Here is a 19447-nt window from a genome sequence, read left to right on the forward strand (position 1 = left end):
TGCTGGAACTAGGAGTGCGGGGGGAGGAGGGGGGAAGGGAGCCTGCCGCACCCCCTGGCTTTCCATCACATACAGCGTTTACAGTTTGGTCAATGGCTCTCAGACCCCCGCACTGTACAAATTGTTCCAGAACCCCCCCCGCCCCCCGCAGCTGTTAACCTCTCTGGACAGCGGCCATCAGAGGGGGATGCCAGGCCCCCTCCCTCTCTGTCCAGCTTTCAAGGGAGAGACTGCAGCAGTAAATGTCCAGATTGGGAGCATGGTTAGCAGTGATACAGCAAATTCTGGGCTGGCAGTCCTGGGCACCTGGTGTGCTGTCCGTCCATATGGTTCTCTCAAGGCTGCAGATTTTGAGCATTGCTGGTCTAGAGCCAGTGCAGCCCCCATCTACTTATCTGAAGTTGTAGGGAATGAGAGAAAATGAATCCTTCCTAATGCTGCACTCCCTTTCTCTGCGTGGGGCTGGGGTGAGCGGAGAAGCAGACATTTGGTGACGTCTGTGCTATCTCACACACGAGGGGAATGCTAAAGCTATTGGACTACGTCTGTACGTGTATCACAGTAAATGACATTTATTTCCGACATATACAGCAGCACACGGAGCGCATCTGACACGACCATTCAGAGCTAGCTGCCATTCAGAGCTGTAGTTCTCCTGCCAGCTGTTTTGATCACACAGACAATAGAGGCAATTGTCTGACACTAACTGATGCTTAGTGAATGGCAATTCACTCTTTATAGTGACAAGACACTGAAAAAAATCTGCAACTCCACTATATAATTCCCATACAAACCACTTTGTTAAGCTCGAGTCGAGGCTCCTCCAGTGAATTTCCTTGCAAAGACCCAAGCACCAGATAGCCAGGAAATCATAATAAGCCAGGACACTTTTCACACTCAACCTAACACCAGTCTCCAAGCATCAGCTGCTGAGGTGCCGCTCTGGACCTCAGCAGCACACGACTATCCCGCTTAACGCACTTTCCACAGTATTGTCATGCTCGGTGCACACAGTCAGGATCTGAAAATCACACTCCAGTGTCCAACGCCGACCATCCAGCGCTGCATTAATCATTTAATGACAACGGTAATCTTAAAATGACAGTCCTAGCATCTTCACATGCTGTCTGGCAGAAGACGAATTGCAGGGTCTGCATTTCCTACCTTATCAAAACCACAAAACTAACTGCTTTCGATTCACATGATGGCGTTCATAAAACCAGCTCATCTGAGATGCACCACTTAGCAAAGCCCTAGACAGAGCATCAATGGGAGATGCTTGTACTTAGCACTTTGGAAAATCAGGCCACTTTCTGGGGTGCAGAAATCTGGGTTTAGGTGTCAAATTCTAGGCACCCGCTTTTGAAGCTCTTGACCGGTCTTTACTGAGATGCACACGCCCGGACAAAATCTAAGAGTACTGTCCTGTGTACTGCAGCAGAGCCCAGAGTGACCAGTTGGGCTGGGGCCCTGCCGCGCTTGGCACAGAACAGCCATGCGGGATGGACGACAGGGGCACATGCCATATAGCGAAGTCAGTTAGCAGGTCGGAGTTGAGGCTCTGTGTTGCAGCATCTGCAGCAGGCAGCAGGCTTGGGGGTATGTGAAATCCACTCCCACAACCTGGGGCTGGAGCTTGGGGCCCAGGGGAGACCCTCAACTCCCCACGGCTGCCAGTCCCCTGGCTCTCCCCCATTACAGCTCCAACTCTGATCCACGTGAGGCTGGCGTGGCAAGGCCCTCGCTATGCCGGGGCGCCTTTGCAGCCGTGCCTTGTGCCCCCTGCCCTCAAGCTTGGTGGTGCAGTGGGCCCTGTGTCCTGCTCCTGGGCGAATGCCAGCCTAGCTACACAGCTCTTTAGCAAACTCTGCTATCTCTTTACAAAGCAGTTCACTCCCCAGACACCTGAATCCAGTCCGCCTTTTGAGACAGCCTTCGGGGGAGCTCTCAGGAGCAACTTGGCATCCTCTCAGCATCCTCTGCACTGGGGGCTGGCAGGGGGCAGTCTGGGCTTGTGGGTCACAGGCCCTCTGCGCTGTAACCCCACAGGGATAAAGGCCTTTCAGCTGCCACAAGAGGCCTCCAGCTGCAGATTCCCCTCGCCCCTCTGTCCCCAGCCTTGGGTCGCGCGGGGGGCACCTCTTCTGTGGGAGTTCTGGACGGAGGTGCCACGGCCTCCCTCTGCCTTTAGCGCTGAGTTGCCTTGCCCCAACCTCCCAGCCCCGCCTGGCTGGAGCAGAAGGGCTGAACCGCACTGTCCTCTTCCCCCAGCAGAGCCGGGGAAGGAGACGCTGAGGAGGTGGGTCCTTCAAGGCTCAGCCGATGCATAGCTCTGGGCAGACTTATCTTTCGGACCCTCTCGCTCTCTCTCTCTCTCTGTCTGTTCCAGCCAGGCCTGAGAGGTCTTCAGGTGCTTGCAAATACCCTCTTAGGCACTTCTCAGTATCTTCAGGCACCTAAACCTAAATATCTTTAAACCCCTGGACCCGTCTGACACATCTGTGCCCACCCAGAACATTGTGGGTGTCACGAGGCTGGGTCAGGTGCTGGGGTTGTTTGGATTGTTACAGATGGGGAGGGGGCTGATGCCAGGAGAGAAGGCAAAGGGAGAGAGGGACTGTTTGCTAATGGGGAGAGCGGGCTCTGAGCTATGGCTCAAGAGACATGGCTTCAGTGCCCTGCTCTGCCAGAAACTTCTCGGGTGAGGCTCAGTTTCCCCTCCGTACAATGGGGAACTGATCCTTCCTCCTGTTCCTGTGGAGCAGGGGCTGTTTCTCCCTATGACTTCACAGAGCGCCCAGAACCCCGGGGTCCCAGCCTCAGGTGGGGCTTCTAGGTACCACCCCAATACAGACAATGACCATCATCATCAGTGTTTTATGTGTACCACACCCAAGGGACACCCCTACAACAAATGTGCAGCACAGAAGGGCACCCATCCTGCAAGGGAAAACCAGCCATGAGTGACCAGAATCCTGTGACAGGTCCTGTTCACCCTCTTGTGGCCACAGGCTGTAAGTGGCTGCACAGTATCCCCGATAATGTCACGGCTAACCTGGTGGCTGAACTTTGTGACTTTGTCCTCACCCATAACTGTTTCACATTTGGGGACAATGTATACCTTCAAATCAGCGGCACTGCGATGGGTACCCGCATGGCCCCACAGTATGCCAACATGTTTATGGCTGACTTAGAACAACGCTTCCTCAGCTCTCGTCCCCTAACGCCCCTACTCTACTTGCGCTATATTGATGACATCTTCATCATCTGGACCCATGGAAAAGAAGCCCTTGAGGAATTCCACCATGATTTCGACAATTTCCATCCCACCATCAACCTCAGCCTGGACCAGTCCACACAAGAGATCCACTTCCTGGACACTACGGTGCTAATAAGCGATGGTCACATAAACACCACCCTATACCGGAAACCTACTGACCGCTATTCCTACCTACATGCCTCCAGCTTTCACCCTGACCACACCACACGATCCATTGTCTACAGCCAAGCTCTACGATACAACCGCATTTGCTCCAACCCCTCAGACAGAGACAAACACCTACAAGATCTCTATCAAGCATTCTTACAACTACAATACCCACCTGCTGAAGTGAAGAAACAGATTGACAGAGCCAGAAGAGTACCCAGAAGTCACCTACTACAGGACAGGCCTAACAAAGAAAATAACAGAACGCCACTAGCCGTCACCTTCAGCCCCCAACTAAAACCTCTCCAACGCATCATCAAGGATCTACAACCTATCCTGAAGGACGACCCATCACTCTCACAGATCTTGGGAGACAGGCCAGTCCTTGCCTACAAAAAGAAAAGGAGTACTTGTGGCACCTTAGAGACTAACCAATTTATTTGAGCATGAGCTTTCGTGAGCTACAGCTCACTTCATCGGATGCATCAATGCATCGGATGCTCACGAAAGCTTATGCCCAAATAAATTGGTTAGTCTCTAAGGTGCCACAAATACTCCTTTTCTTTTTTCCTTCACTAGGCTCCCTACCTGGGAACTGGCCCCTCCACTCCCAGGAAGGAGCTTTGGCAGAATTCGATGTGTATAATTTTGAGGGATAACAGCAATGTCTCTGTTAAAGCATTTTTCCCTGATTATTTTTATTTAAATTTCCACAGTTGCGCAAATGATGAGTTTTAAGATTTTTTTTTTTTTTTTAGCTATTTAAATGTTCACAGGTGTGGGAAATTGGGGGTGGGTGTGTCAGGCGATAATTATGGGCTGGGGGCTGTAGATGTTGAGATTCATAATATTTTAGAACTGTTAAAACATAAATGGTCAGTAACGCAAGCCAAAGTAAAATAAATAAAGTAAAGAGCCTTAAATCAGACACCAACAAGTTCTTAAGCAGTGTTATCCCTTATGTGTCTGTCTGTATAGTTTGATTATTATTGAGGGAACTATTTTTTCATCCGTTTGCGTGTGGACCATGAAATTGACATTTCCCAATGAAAATCGAATCCTTCCAAACCTAGTGATACACCAAAGAGGCATCTCCTGCTTGTGGGCTAGAACTGGGCCAACGGGAGTGCCTGCACCCTGCCTCCGCTCCCATCCGCACACTCTTCACTCCAGCAGGACTGGGGTGCTCTGGGATTGCCGAACAGACATGCCTTCTCAATGATTTAAAGAGAGGAAATGGTTTGATCCAGTTTCTTTGCAAAGTGGCTAATTCTTCTAATGCTGGAAGCCAATGGGCTGAGCGTGAAGCCAAGGGGCTTGATCCCATTGAATTTTTGTCTTACGGAAGAAGAAATGAGCTGTCTAAGCCAACCTAGTTATTAATAGCTTTGTGCACGGTTAGTACAGCACTAATGCGTGTGGGTTTTAGTCCCTGGCATACTGTGGGCACGTAACTGCCCCCTCCTGTCCAAGGGGATAGCGGTACAGCCCTCCTTTATACCGCGCCGGGAGTGCCAAGGCTGAAGAGGGCCATGCAAGAGCCAAGGGTTCTGTGGGTGGGAGCCCGAGCTGGCTGGGAGGTGGGACTACAGTAGCAAGGAAGATACGGCTATCCATACAGTGCGGCGGGTTAAAGAGCTGTGTGATTGTTTTTGCACTTCATAGCTACTATGTCACAGTACTTGCTATGGCTCTCTGATTGCATCTCAGCCATGTCACAGGGGATTTTCTCACTAGCTGGCAGCAGGGGGGTTCGTAGACCTATCACACACGTAGAACGACAGATATTTATAAACACTGCAGAGTGGCATGGCTGGTGGGAAGCTAAACTGCAGGTGTGACAAAGCGGGACTCTTCTTAATGTTTCCTCTGAATAGTGGGGGGAGTGCCTCAGTTTCCCCTATGCAGTTCTTAACTATCTAGGGGGTGGGATAAGGGTGTATGATGGTTGCAGAGCCCTAGAGGGCAGGTGTGTGCAGTGGTCTGGACACAGAGAATGGCCGACACTCTGTTTCCTGGCCACTGATGGCCTGGGCCCTTCCCCACTGCAAGGTAAGAGCTAAAGGGTTGGAGAACAAAGGAATCCGGTGACCTCCTGGCCCGGGAAAGGGACAAAGCCCAGAGAAGGAGGGGCTGGAGAGAGTTTCAGTTTGGGGCTGGCTGGGGACATGGAGTGAAGGGCAGACGGGGCTGTCTGGCTCACTGCCTCCCAAAATGGACCTGGCTGAGGGGTCCTGTTTCCTGTACCTACAAGCTCTGTTTTAGATCATGTTCCTGTCATCTAATAAACCTTCTGTTTTACTGGGTGGCTGAGAGTCAGGTCTGACTGTGGAGTTGGGGTGCGGGACCCTCTGGCTTCCCCAGGACCCCGCCTGGGCGGACTCGCTGTGGGAAGCGCATGGAGGGGCAGAGGATGCTGAATGCTCCGAGGAAGGTGGAAGCCGGGTGAGCTGTGTGTCCTGCAGACAGGCTGCTCCCAGGGAGGAGACTTCCCCAGAGTCCTGCCTGGCGTCGTGGGGAGCAGTTCCAGAGCATCACCTGGGGACTCTGTGACAGCAGGCACATCTGGTCTGTTCAGGAGTGTGTTCCTGTGACTCCCCCCAACCCTGCTTCGTCAGCCTGGTGCACCCTGTTGTTAGCCTAGAGCAGGAACTAAGCGCTGTCTTTCTGCCACATGGGGGGTGGTGCTTGGCCCAGTGGGACCCCTCCCTGCATCCTGCAGGTGCTACTTGGACACCAGGAGTAAATGATGGGCAGGTCTAAAAATGAAACATATTTTGGGTAGAGATTTTTTTTAAAGAAATGTCTAAATGGTGGTGGGCTTTTTTTTCAAAATTTCCTGTAAATTTTCAATTTTTCATTCATACTAAACAAAAATTCATTTTGGTTGAAACTGAAATTGAAACTGTCCGGTTTTGGTTGTCAGTTCTACCCCCACCCCCACACTGGAAAAGAGGGAGAACAGAAAAAATCCCAGCACCGATGTTCATCTCATTGCGACAAAAGATGCCAAACAATAAGAACACGCCCGCGGAAAACGGTCGCCTCGTTCCGAAGCTGGGTCTTGTTGAAAGATCTCTGATGAAAAGATTTGAGCCACGCAGCTCCATAATCCTGATAACCTGTGATCCAGGAGTCAGCAGAGAGCTGTACTGCAGTGAAAACAACTGACAGCCTTGATACAAAGGGCCCTAAAATAGAGCTTGTCTGTTCAGTACTGCTTCCACCTCGAAGCTACAGCCTGGGAAAGGCCCAAACAAGCAGGGGCGACTGAATTTCAAACAGCTGGCTGTACTCCAAGGTGGTGGGGGCACATTTTCACATCCAAGCAGAAAAGGGAGATCACGCTTCCTTCCCCATCTCAGCCCCATCCTGTTTGTATGTGTACCTGATGCTGCAAGTGACAGCCCTCCCATAAGCCTCTCTTTGTATCCTGGTTGGAAGGAAAGCTCTTGGACTCTGCAGTGTCTGGAGAGTCCTTCAGACCCTGGCATAGCTCAAATGAAGTTTCAGCCTGGTTGGTCTTGAAGGCATCCCAGGGATTGTCTCTTCAGCAGAACCAAAGAAAAGAGGGGCTGCTGTAACTCTGGAGTGTTTCGGGGGCTCCCGCTCTCCTTTCTGGTACAATATCTCGGTTAGAGCTGTGAATTCTCAGTATCTCATTAGGCTACAGCATCTGATGAAGTGAGCTGTAGCTCATGAAAGCTTATGCTCAAATAAATTGGTTAGTTTCTAAGGTGCCACTAGTCCTTTTTTTCTTTTTGCGAATACAGACTAACACGGCTGCTGCTCTGATTACTGTCCTTGGAAATCGAATACCTCCTTGCTTTAATCCCTGAGTTTGCTGAAGGATGCTGCTTTCATCGGATAACATTTATGGACTGTTATAATGAGCTTTGGTTTGCTGAGATAAATTAAATTGCTCACCCCAAGGTGCAAACTTCATTAATGCCAGTGGCGAGTCAGATCAGCATCATTCTAGTGCAGAATGAAAACAGGCAAAACACATTAAAGGGGATTTGGTTGGGATGTTCTCTCTCTCTGAACCTCCCTAATTGCTGTTGATTTGTATCTTTTGCTGTGTGTGTTCAAACTCCACCTCCTAATCTTCCAGGTGAATCCATCAAATAACACGCTACTCAGGGCTGAATGACTTAACTGCTGAAAGTGCATTTTCTGCTAGAGCCCATCAAGACTCTGCATGTTTGCCTTGCGTGTTTCTAGCTCTCTGGCACAATATTTAATCAGACACCAAGGCGATATTTAAAAATAGATCCGTCAGGAAATAAAAATGTGTTTCTCTCCCTATTTCTGTCTTCCTGGTGGAGAAATGTATTGGGGAGATTCCAGAGTGACCTGGGACGTAACAGCAAGGCTGTGGAGCTACAGAGGGAGGGGTTAAACGGTGCAGGAAAAGCTCGGTACCAAGTAATGCAAGACACAGAAATGCAGAAAGGAGTGAAAAATACCCAATCCTGCCCAGCATGCAGGCACACGCCTAACTTGAAGCATGCAGTGTCAACAGGAGAGGTCATGTGCTTCAAGTGACTCCTTTTCTTTATGCATGCTTAAGTGTTCTGCTGGACCAGGGCCTTACTGCACAGAACAACATGGGGGATTCCTTTGGCTTCCCCTCTGCAAAGACATTAAAAATTCAGCCCCTAAGGATCCAGAAGACTCTGTTTGTGCATGTTGGTGGCCTGTTCCTGTGCCCCTCCTCACTCCCTCCTCTTGTCCGTGATACTCACTTTTTGCATTTTGTCTTAAATTAGGCCCAGATCCTGCAACTTGCTCTATGTGGGCAGGTCCTTGCTAACGTCGCGGGAGCACTCCGTGGGCCATTGCGGGACTGAGCTTTTAGAGAGTGAGCTCTTTGGGGCAGGGTGTCAGGATCCTGACAAGGGGAGTTGGGACCAAGAGTCAGAGCAGGGTCAAACCTGGGGCTGAGAGCCGCCAGGGGCATGAGCAGGAATTAAAATTTGACCCCTCTTTTGAGGCGGCACAGAAGCTCACTGCCCCCACTCCCTACCCCCAGCAGGAGCTTGCTGCCACCCCCAGAAGAGCTCAATCTTCCCTCCCTCCAGAGAAGTTCTGGAGCAGTTCTGTGCCCCTGATGATTGGGGGGGGGGGCGTTCCTGCTTGCACACGCCCTGAGAGCCACGGAGGTGTTCATAGTCAAGTTCCAGGCCAGGGTCAATACCAAGGATCAGAGTCAGGTTTCAGGGTCCAGGTCAGGAGTGAAGTCCAAAATCAAGCCAAGGTCAAAGCCAGGACCTCGGGAGCAGGAATGTTTGTGGCAGCTACAGGAGACATCTCCGCCTTGAGGTGGGACTTTCCATGGTCTGTGTCCACACTGGGTCCTGAGCAGTGGAGCAGAAGCTTCTTACAGCTCCCACTGGGTGGCAGCATGGAGGTGGCTGCTCCCCACTCGTTCTGCAGGCCTGCGTTTGAGCCCTGCCGGGCTTCGGGTTGGGACGGCTTCCTGCAATGTGTTGGCTCTGTGCTCGGCACAATGGGGCCAGATCCTGAATGGGAGCTTTGGGGGCTACCATACATAAAGTAGTAATAGTAGCACGAAGTTGTGTGAGTTGTCGTAATAATTCAACAGCTCCCTGGAGAAAGGGACTATCCAACCCCGGGAGAAACCAGGGTCAGCAGTCAGAGGCGCAGCCGTGTTAGTCTATTCGCAAAAAGAAAAGGAGGCCTTGTGGCACCTTAGAGACGAACCAATTTATTTGAACATGAGCTTTCGTGAGCTACAGCTCACTTCATCGGATGCAGCTCACGAAAGCTCATGCTCAAATAAATTGGTTCGTCTCTAAGGTGCCACAAGGCCTCCTTTTCCTTTATCAGGGTCAGCAGTGTGTGTGGAAACCATCTGTCGTTCACAGCAAGTGGTCCGAAGCAGGGTGGGATTTCATTGGGTAGCTCTCTGCACCCTGCGCTGAACATTTACACCGCACGTGTGGGTTGGCTAATAGACATTATGCAAGTGTTGCCCTGCCAAATGGTAGATTGCACCAAACGGGACACATTCTGCAGCTGGGACCCTCCTCTCTTTGCAGAAGACTAGCTGCTGAATTCCCTACTTGGCTCTGGAAAAGCTGCGGGGGAGGGGATTGGGAAATCAAGCAGTTTCTCCCGTAGGTGCTTTTGAGTCAGCAGTGGCTGAGGGTGCTGCAAGGCCCCAGGGACTGAGCGTGGGGAAAACTCGTCTACTCCCTCTGGAGCAAAGGTCTAACATGATCCAATGGCTGGGAGTTGAAGCTAGATAAATTCAGGATAGAAACAAGGCCCAAAAGTTTACAGTGAGGGTAATTAGCCACTGGGGCAATTCGCCAAGGGCTGGGCTGGATTCTCCATCACTGGCTCTTTTCCAGTCAAGGCTGGATGGCTTTCTAACTAGCACTGCTCTGGCTCCAGCAGGGATTCATTCAGGGCAGTCCTGTGGCCTGTGTCTGGGGGAGCTCAGAGTAAATGCTCTCAAGGATGCTTCTGGCCTTATAGTCTGTGAGCAGCTGTGTCACAGGGCTGCAAGGAGAGCCCCACTCTGCTCTCTCTGGCTTGTCTAGAGTGCACGGGGGGCTGAATGAGGGGTGTGGGCATGCAGCAGCACCCCTGGCTTAAAGGAATAATGGCACCAACTGCCTGGCTTCCAGCTTATACAGGACTGGCGATGTTGTTCTATGACTTCCCGCTCCCCTGCCAGGATGTGAAGGTGTCGGGGTCGGGGGGACACAGGCTTTAACACATCAAAGGCGCACAGCCTTGTCTAGATTGGACTTTTACAGTGCGCTAGTTAACCTGTGCTAATGTCACCCCTTAAATCGTAATCTAGATAAGGCCTTTGCCTCAGGGGCAGGCTGCCATGACAGAGCCTGGGGAGACATGAATCCTGTGCAATTGAGCTGTAGCCCGCTCTGCAAGGTGCAAGCCAGTCTGAGGAAATGTGTCCCAGTCAGTGCTCAGGTGGACAGACTCATTAGCTGATGGCAGAGCAATTCAGAGCTTTGGGCACTGATAGCCCCACTGACTCTCTCAGAGAAGAGAGACCTTTCCTGGTGTTGTCTCCGTCCTTTGCCTCCCGCTCCCTGTCCCATTCACAACATTTATTCATGAAAAATGAACATGCTTTGAGGAATAACAAATGAGCCCCACCAGCCCATTAATAACCTCCCCCCCCCGCCATCGCTGCCAAAACATTTCTATTTCCACTTCTTCAGAGTCACTGTGTCTTCGTTATCTCTATTTTTACAGCATTTTGTGACAGCCTGTCGCTGACAAATTAAAGTTTGCCATTAGGGTAAATCTTTCTGCAACTCAGCCAGTGAGATATTAGCACAGAAGGAGCCCTTCCTCTTTCAATAACTCTGCTAATTAAAATCGGTGCACGTAATGTATAGACACACGGTCCATACATAGTGAGAAATGCCTCTCCACTGCGGAGCTAAAATTACCAAACTCTTTGCAGAGGGCTGTGGAAGCTCAGACCAGGCCTGTGAATCTGCCTGGAGGCAGAGCAGCATGTATAAGTGGCGAGCAGACCAGACTTCTGTCTTTGCAGATATTACTTGATGCTCTTCATTAAACAATGCAGAGGTTTTAGACTCTTGGGTATAACTAGTCAACATTCTTCATTCACCATTTTTTTTTCAGTGAAGACATGGCGTTTTTGTCGCAGTGGGAAATGTCTGCTTTCGACAGAATTTTGGAGGTGAACAATGAACTGACACTTTTTTGGCAACTGAAAACAGAAACAAAAAGTCTAAAAACTGCGGGGGGTGGTGGTTGTTTTTTAAAGAAAATTTTAATGAAAATGAAGTTTAAAATTTTTGCTGAAAATGTTCACGGGAACAAAACATCCCCCACCACCTCTGCTCCTGACTAAGGGCTAACACATGCTGGGGTGACACAGCGGGAACAGCGCTAGGTGAGAGTGAACAGCCTTGACCTCTGGGATGCTTTCCAGGCCCTTTGGTACCTTTCATTAGTGTTGTTATTATTTGCATTATGGTAGTGCCCCAGGCCCCACCATGCTGCATGAACATAACCCAAAAGACAGAGCCTGCTCCGAAGAGCTGACAATCACAGTTCTCACCCTATGTGATCTACAGAAAGAAACCCTCCATTGTAACATACAAAGGTACTTTCAATTAAAGCCAGGTCAGCACTGCACCGCGGGTGAAATTCACCCCAGTGCACATGGCCTGGGCACCACATGACTCCTCTCACTTGGCTTACCGGTGGCCCTCCCTCAACACAACCAAGCCCTGCTTTGCAAATATCTGTGAAAACTCCTGTTTTTCACAAGTACTCACAAATGTTATTGAAAGTGCAATTTCACCAGGCCCCCCGTTGAACCCAGACAACAGGCTGGCAAAAAGGGGCAAAGACCCTTGACCCATGCAGGCTCAGGTCTGGCTTTCTGATTTTTGCTCTGGCGATACCTGTGTATTCGTTCATGCTTTCCTTATGGTGAGCACCCGGATATGAATTTTTCTCAGCTTTAGACATAGGCAAGAGAGGTGCTCTGGGATGTGCCAAAGGCTTCCCCAGAACTGGTTACAACTATCTGGCTAACTCAGAGCCAGAAAAGGACCTGGCAGCTCAGACAGCATATCTTGCTATTTAATGAGCTGCTAGAAGTTTGGTTGCAGGCAGATGCTGGCGGGTCCTTATTACTAGGTTAGTTTAGCACCAGCTCTGGGCCAGTGCACGGATATCAGTATCCACAGCCTGGGAGAAACAACACCTTCACTGACTGATGAGCTACATTATTTGCACCAGGGAAAAACCATTATTATTATTTGTAAAACACTTAAGTCACCCACAGTGTGCTATCAATAACAGTTAATGATGAATGGTGTGCTTCTCTAATCCACCCATTACAGATTAATGGCAAGAGATGCATTGGGGATTTGTAGGCCCTGATCCTGTGTGAGCAGCAGGGCCCCCTTTATGTGGGTGTGGCCATGTGTGGGCCTAGGGTTTGTCTGCAGAGTTCTTCTGGCAGGATCAGGACCTTGCTCATGTCAGCAGTGTCTCTGCTAAAGCTTGCCAGAGCAAGGCCTGCTGAATTCTAATCACGTCTATTCAGGCCCCAATCCTGCAAAGACTGAGGCACACACTTAACTTTACACATTGCAGTAGTCCTACTAGCCGCATCCCACTAAGCATAGGCACAAATCTTGGCAGGTCAGCAGCTTAGGCTGCCTGTCTGTACAGAGCCTGCCTTGACTGGGTGCCACACCTGGCTGGGGCCTCTGCCTGGAGCTATTGTAATAGATCCCATTCCAATCAAACCTGCCTTATTGCCGAGAAATTAAAAAATACCCCAAAAAACAAACGGGGGGAGGAATTAACTGCAGGCCCCCCAGAAAGCAGAGTTGGGTGCTCCCCCTGGTAGCTGTAGGGCAGCACAGCAGAGCCCAGCTCTGGGGTGGTGTAACCCTACAAACATTCAGGGCATTAAGCGAGCAGCTGAGATGTCTCCTGTGCCCCCAGATAAAGTTCAATTCAGCCCATGGGCGCTGGAACCCGGTTTGAAGTGGTTTCCATCACATGCAGGGTTTACAGTTTGGTTCAAGGGCTCTCAGCCCCCACACTATACAAATTGATTCAGCCTGTCTCCCCCGCCCCCCTTAGTTCTTACTCAGCCCCGACCCAAACTCCGCAGCATGGGGCCAGCGAGCCGAGCGCAAAGGGGAACCAAGAGGCAACGAGTTACTGGCTGAAACGCAGCCCCTGCAGAACCCGGCACCTCCGGGCCCAGCCCTCAGGGCTGTCCCAGTGACTGTGTGGAAGGGGGCTGAGCTGGGAGGTCGGGGGAGGGATGGGTTGGGATGAGTTGTGGGGGTTGGGGAGAGGTATGAGTCGAGGGGGGGGGGCGGGATGAGTTGGGGGGCCAGCAGGAGGGCTGAGCTGGGGGGGTTGGGGAGGAGAGATGAGTTGGAGGCTGGGGGGTAGAGATGAATTGGGGTATCGAGGGAAGGGCTGATTTGGGGGGCTGGGGAGAGAGATGAATTGGGGGCTGGGGGGAAGGGATGAATTGGGGGCTTGGGCTGAGCTGGGGGGATGGGGGCAGAGATGAATTGGGGGCTGGGGGGAAGGGTTGTATTGGGGGCTTGGGCTGAGCTGGGTGGTTGGGGGGCAGAGATGAATTGGGAGCTGGGGGGCTGGGATGAATTGGGGTTCAGGCTGGGTTGGGGGGCAGAGATGAATTGGGGGCTGGGGGGCTGGGATGAATTGGGCGCTCGGGCTGAGCTGGGGGGCTGGGGAGAGAGATTAATTGGGGGCTGGGGGAGGGATGAATCGGGGGCTCGGACTGAGGTGGAGGGATGGGGGGCAGAGATGAATTGGGGGCTTGGGCTGAGCTGGGAGGATGGGGGGCAGAGATGAATTGGGGACTGGGGGGAAAGGATGAATTGGGGGCTCAGGCTGGGTTGGGGAGAGAGATGAATTGGGGGCTTGGGCTGAGCTGGGGGGCAGAGATGAATTGGGGACTGGGGGGCAGGGATGAATTGGGGACTCGGGCTGGGTTGGGGGGCAGAGATGAATCGGGGGCTCGGGCTGAGCTGGGTGGTTGGGGGGCAGAGATGAATTGGGGACTGTGGGGCAGGGATGAACTGGGGGCTCAGGCTGGGTTGCGGGCAGAGATGAATTGGGGACTGGGGGGCAGGGATGAACTGGGGGCTCGGGCTGGGGGGCAGAGATGAATTGGGGGCTCGGGCTGAGCTGGGGGGATGGGGGGCAGAGATGAATTGGGGACTGGGGGCAGGGATGAACTGGGGGCTCGGGATGGGTTGGGGGCAGAGATGAATTGGGGACTGGGGGGCAGAGATGAATTGGGGGCTCGGGCTGGGTTGGGGGCAGAGATGAATTGGGGACTGGGGGGCAGAGATGAATTGGGGGCTCGGGCTGGGTTGGGGGCAGAGATGAATTGGGGACTGGGGGGCAGGGATGAACTGGGGGCTCGGGCTGGGTTGGGGGGCAGAGATGAATTGGGGACTGGGGGACAGGGATGAACTGGGGGCTCGGGCTCGGTTGTGGGCAGAGATGAATTGGGGACTGGGGGGCAGGGATGAATTGGGGGCTCGGGCTGGGTTGGGGGGCAGAGATGAATTGGGGACTGGGGGGCAGGGATGAACTGGGGGCTCGGGCTGGGTTGGGGGGCAGAGATGAATTGGGGCCTGGGGGGCAGGGATGAACTGGGAGCTCAGGCTGACCTGGGGGGATGGGGGGCAGAGATGAATTGGGGACTGGGGGGCAGGGATGAGTCGGGGGCTCGGGCTGGGTTGGGGGGCAGAGATGAATTGGGGACTGGGGGGCAGGGATGAACTGGGGGCTCGGGCTGGGTTGCGGGCAGAGATGAATTGGGGACTGGGGGGCAGGGATGAATTGGGGGCTCGGGCTGGGTTGGGGGGCAGGGATGGATTGGGGACTGGGGGGCAGGGATGAATTGGGGGCTCGGGCTGGGTTGGGGGCAGAGATGAATTGGGGACTGGGGGGCAGGGATGAATTGGGGGCTCGGGCTGGGTTGGGGGGCAGGGATGGATTGGGGACTGGGGGGCAGGGATGAACTGGGGGCTCGGGCTGGGTTGCGGGCAGAGATGGATTGGGGACTGGGGGGCAGGGATGAATTGGGGGCTCGGGCTGGGTTGGGGGGCAGAGATGAATTGGGGACTGGGGGGCAGAGATGAATTGGGGGCTCGGGCTGGGTTGGGGGGAGAGATGGATTGGGGCCTGGGGGGCAGGGATGAATTGGGGGCTCGGGCTGGGTTGGGGGCAGAGATGGATTGGGGCCTGGGGGGCAGGGATGAATTGGGGGCTCGGGCTGGGTTGGGGGGCAGGGATGGATTGGGGACTGGGGGGCAGGGATGAACTGGGGGCTCGGGCTGGGTTGGGGGGCAGGGATGAATTGGGGACTGGGGGGCAGGGATGAACTGGGGGCTCGGGCTGGGTTGCGGGCAGAGATGGATTGGGGACTGGGGGGCAGGGATGAACTGGGGGCTCGGGCTGGGTTGGGGGGCAGGGATGGATTGGGGACTGGGGGGCAGGGATGAACTGGGGGCTCGGGCTGGGTTGGGGGGCAGGGATGGATTGGGGACTGGGGGGCAGGGATGAACTGGGGGCTCGGGCTGGGTTGGGGGGCAGAGATGGATTGGGGCCTGGGGGGCAGGGATGAATTGGGGGCTCGGGCTGGGTTGGGGGGCAGAGATGAATTGGGGACTGGGGGGCAGGGATGAATTGGGGGCTCGGGCTGGGTTGGGGGGCAGGGATGGATTGGGGACTGGGGGCAGGGATGAACTGGGGGCTCGGGCTGGGTTGGGGGGCAGGGATGGATTGGGGACTGGGGGGCAGGGATGAACTGGGGGCTCGGGCTGGGTTGGGGGGCAGGGATGGATTGGGGACTGGGGGGCAGGGATGAACTGGGGGCTCGGGCTGGGTTGGGGGGCAGGGATGGATTGGGGACTGGGGGGCAGGGATGAACTGGGGGCTCGGGCTGGGTTGGGGGGCAGAGATGGATTGGGGTCTGGGGGGCAGGGATGAATTGGGGGCTCGGGCTGGGTTGGGGGGCAGGGATGGATTGGGGACTGGGGGCAGGGATGAACTGGGGGCTCGGGCTGGGTTGGGGGGCAGGGATGGATTGGGGACTGGGGGCAGGGATGAACTGGGGGCTCGGGCTGGGTTGGGGGGCAGGGATGGATTGGGGGCTCGGGCTGGGTTGGGGGGCAGGGATGAATTGGGGACTGGGGGGCAGGGATGAACTGGGGGCTCGGGCTGGGTTGCGGGCAGAGATGGATTGGGGTCTGGGGGGCAGGGATGAACTGGGGGCTCGGGCTGGGTTGGGGGGCAGGGATGGATTGGGGACTGGGGGCAGGGATGAACTGGGGGCTCGGGCTGGGTTGGGGGGCAGGGATGGATTGGGGACTGGGGGCAGGGATGAACTGGGGGCTCGGGCTGGGTTGGGGGGCAGGGATGGATTGGGGACTGGGGGCAGGGATGAACTGGGGGCTCGGGCTGGGTTGGGGGGCAGGGATGGATTGGGGACTGGGGGCAGGGATGAACTGGGGGCTCGGGCTGGGTTGGGGGGCAGGGATGGATTGGGGACTGGGGGGCAGGGATGAACTGGGGGCTCGGGCTGGGTTGGGGGGCAGGGATGGATTGGGGACTGGGGGGCAGGGATGAACTGGGGGCTCGGGCTGGGTTGGGGGGCAGAGATGGATTGGGGTCTGGGGGGCAGGGATGAATTGGGGGCTCGGGCTGGGTTGGGGGGCAGGGATGGATTGGGGACTGGGGGCAGGGATGAACTGGGGGCTCGGGCTGGGTTGGGGGGCAGGGATGGATTGGGGACTGGGGGCAGGGATGAACTGGGGGCTCGGGCTGGGTTGGGGGGCAGGGATGGATTGGGGGCTCGGGCTGGGTTGGGGGGCAGGGATGGATTGGGGACTGGGGGGCAGGGATGAACTGGGGGCTCGGGCTGGGTTGGGGGGCAGGGATGGATTGGGGACTGGCGGAGGAAAGCTGGGCTCGGGCTGGGGGCTCAGAGGCGGGGAGGAGCGACGCCCCCCACCCCGTAACCGAGCCCCTCCGGGCGCTGCCCCCGAGCTCCGGCCGCCCGGCTCCGGCCCGCGGCTCCCGAGCCAGGCGGTCGCAGGCGGGGCTCGGGGCGGGGCGGCGGCGGCGGCTCCGCGCCTGGTTGGAGCCGGGGGAGCCGGGGGCGCGGCCGCGCGGGGCTGGTCCCGGCTAAAGCGGCCCGGGCGCCGGGCGCAGGGTCCGGAGCGGGGCCGGGCGCTGCGATGCGGGGCGCGTAGCGGCACCATGGAGAGCGGGGCCCGCTGCAAGATCGTGGTGGTGGGGGACACCCAGTGCGGCAAGACGGCGCTGCTGCATGTCTTCGCCAAGGACAGCTACCCCGAGGTGCGGCCGGGGGACTTGGGGGGGAAGCTGCGGGGCCGGGGGGCTCTGCTGGGGGATTTGGGGGTGCGGCCGGGGGAGCAAGGGGGATGGCCTGTGGATGTGGTGGGGGTTGAAAGGGGGCCCGGGGGTGTGGTGGGGGATGAAGGGGGCTGGGGTGCGGCTGGGGGAGCAGGGGGTCTGGCCTGGGGGTTGATATGAGCTGGGGGTGTGGTGGGGAGTTTTAGGGGACAGGGGTGCCCTTAGGAGCTGAAGGGGGTCCAAGCTGGGGGTGTGGCTGGGGGAGATGGGAGTCTGGTCTGGGGGTGTGGAGAGTGATGAGGGGGGGCTGGGGCTCTGGGTGGAGGGGGCTGGGGTGTGGCCAGGGGAGCTGGGAGGATGGGCTGGGGGTTTGATGGGTGTGGTGGGGGATGAAGGGGACTGGGGTTCTGGCTGGGAGAGTTGGGGGTCTGGGTGGGGAATTGAGGTGCAGCTGGGGGGGCTGGGCTGGGTGTGTGGCAGTGTCTGGGGGGGCGGTGGGGGATGAATGGAGTTGGGGGTCTGGGTGGGAGATTTGAGGTGTGACCGGGGGAGCTGGTGTCTGGGCTGGGGGTGCTGCCGGACGTGGGCAGGGGTCCGTCAGGGACGGTTACAATGCGCGATCAGCTCCTGGTGCTGACGCCAGGGCAGGATCCGCTCAGCTCCCTGGGGCTGCCAGCGCAGGGACTGCTGACCCAGACGTGTCCCGTCTCCTCCCCCAGAACTATGTCCCCACCGTGTTCGAGAACTACACGGCGAGCTTCGAGATCGACAAGCAGCGCATTGAGCTCAACATGTGGGACACCTCAGGTGAGGGGGCAGACAGGCCCGATGGGGGCGCCGGGGATTTCGGGAGGGGAGATTTTGTGGCTTGGCTGGTAAATGTTCAGGAGAATGTTGGATCCTGGATTCAGTAGTCAGGACTCCCTCCCAGGCTGGGATCCCCATTTTCCCCTCCTGCCTGCTGGAATCCCCTTTACCTCACACCACTCCTCCTGTTGGGTCCCCCAACTCTCTCCATTCCCTCTCCTGTTCTGTCCCATCCCCCCATTGCTCCCCACCCAGGTTTGCAGAGCCCCCTGCTCCAGCAGCCCCATCCAGACCCTGTCTTGTTCCCTAACTAGGGCATGACAGCTGCCCCCAGGAGGAGGCAGCCTGCCAGCTTTGATGTGCTGGCATGGGGTGATGATAGCAGCCTGCCTGCTGATCTTCCCTGTGTGGGGCACACACCAGACCCAGCTGCAAATCTGTGTCTTTCTCCCACATAGGGAATCGTGGCGTTGCCCAGATAGGTGAGGTGTTTTAAAGTAATACAGCAGAATTAGTAACACTCTTCTCCCCCTCAGGCTGTAGGAGGGGACAGAGTGATGGGTTACTGGGGGAGGCCAGGGTGGGTATTTTCATAGTTTCCTACAATTTGCCTTGCTGGGACTCTTCTAAGACCTATGAAAGTTGGACCTTTGAACTGACAACAGCTTTGTTCCCACAGAAACTAGAGATGGGGTGGTCTCTTGGGTCCTTTCTCCCTCTCCTTGCCCCCCAGGACCAATGCAGGGTCTATGCCCTACACTGTATTATAAGGGGCTAGTCCCTGAGGGTTAGAGACTCTATTTTCATCCCACTTCACCAAACCCAAACCCACCGAGCTGAAACAACAGGGAGCAGCTGCCTGCAGGGGTGGGATTTTTCCGCAAACTCGTGCTGTTTTTATTTAATTCAGTTGTAAATGTCTCCAGAGCCTGGGCTTGAACCATTTCCCTGGGGAGACTGTTCCTAGGCAGCAAGAGCACCTCCTCTAGGAGCCATTCCTGACAGCTAACCTGCATTTTCCTTGTTTTATGAAATGTGTGACTCCTGGTTATTCTAACCCCTCGTACCAGGCCAAACAAATCTCCCTCAGCGGCGTGGGCACCCTTCACGTACGTCTATTATCGTTAACCCCTGTGTGTGGCTGTAGACCCACTCTGCAAGCTGTGTGCCCTCATGACGGCTGGCTTTCCCACTAATGCCGACTTGTTCCTTGGAACTTTAGAAATGTCACTGGCTGCATTCTGATACTGGAGTTTGTGTCTTCTCTGCACAGCA

General features: G+C 55.3%; 1 protein-coding gene across 1 annotated transcript in view; it reads left to right on the forward strand.

Annotated features, from left to right (window-relative positions):
• Nucleotides 1–17149: 17149 nt before the first annotated feature.
• Nucleotides 17150–19447, forward strand: part of RND2 (Rho family GTPase 2) — a 28665-nt gene continuing 26367 nt past the window's right edge. Inside the window, exons 1-2 of the mRNA XM_073325772.1 lie at nucleotides 17150–17347; nucleotides 18085–18172. Coding sequence (XP_073181873.1) covers nucleotides 17249–17347; nucleotides 18085–18172 — 187 coding nt within the window. The 5' untranslated portion in view covers nucleotides 17150–17248. The remainder of the gene's footprint in view (nucleotides 17348–18084; nucleotides 18173–19447) is intronic.

The sequence above is a fragment of the Lepidochelys kempii genome, chromosome 27 (assembly GCF_965140265.1).
Source record: "Lepidochelys kempii isolate rLepKem1 chromosome 27, rLepKem1.hap2, whole genome shotgun sequence".
NCBI classification, from domain to species: domain Eukaryota; kingdom Metazoa; phylum Chordata; order Testudines; family Cheloniidae; genus Lepidochelys; species Lepidochelys kempii.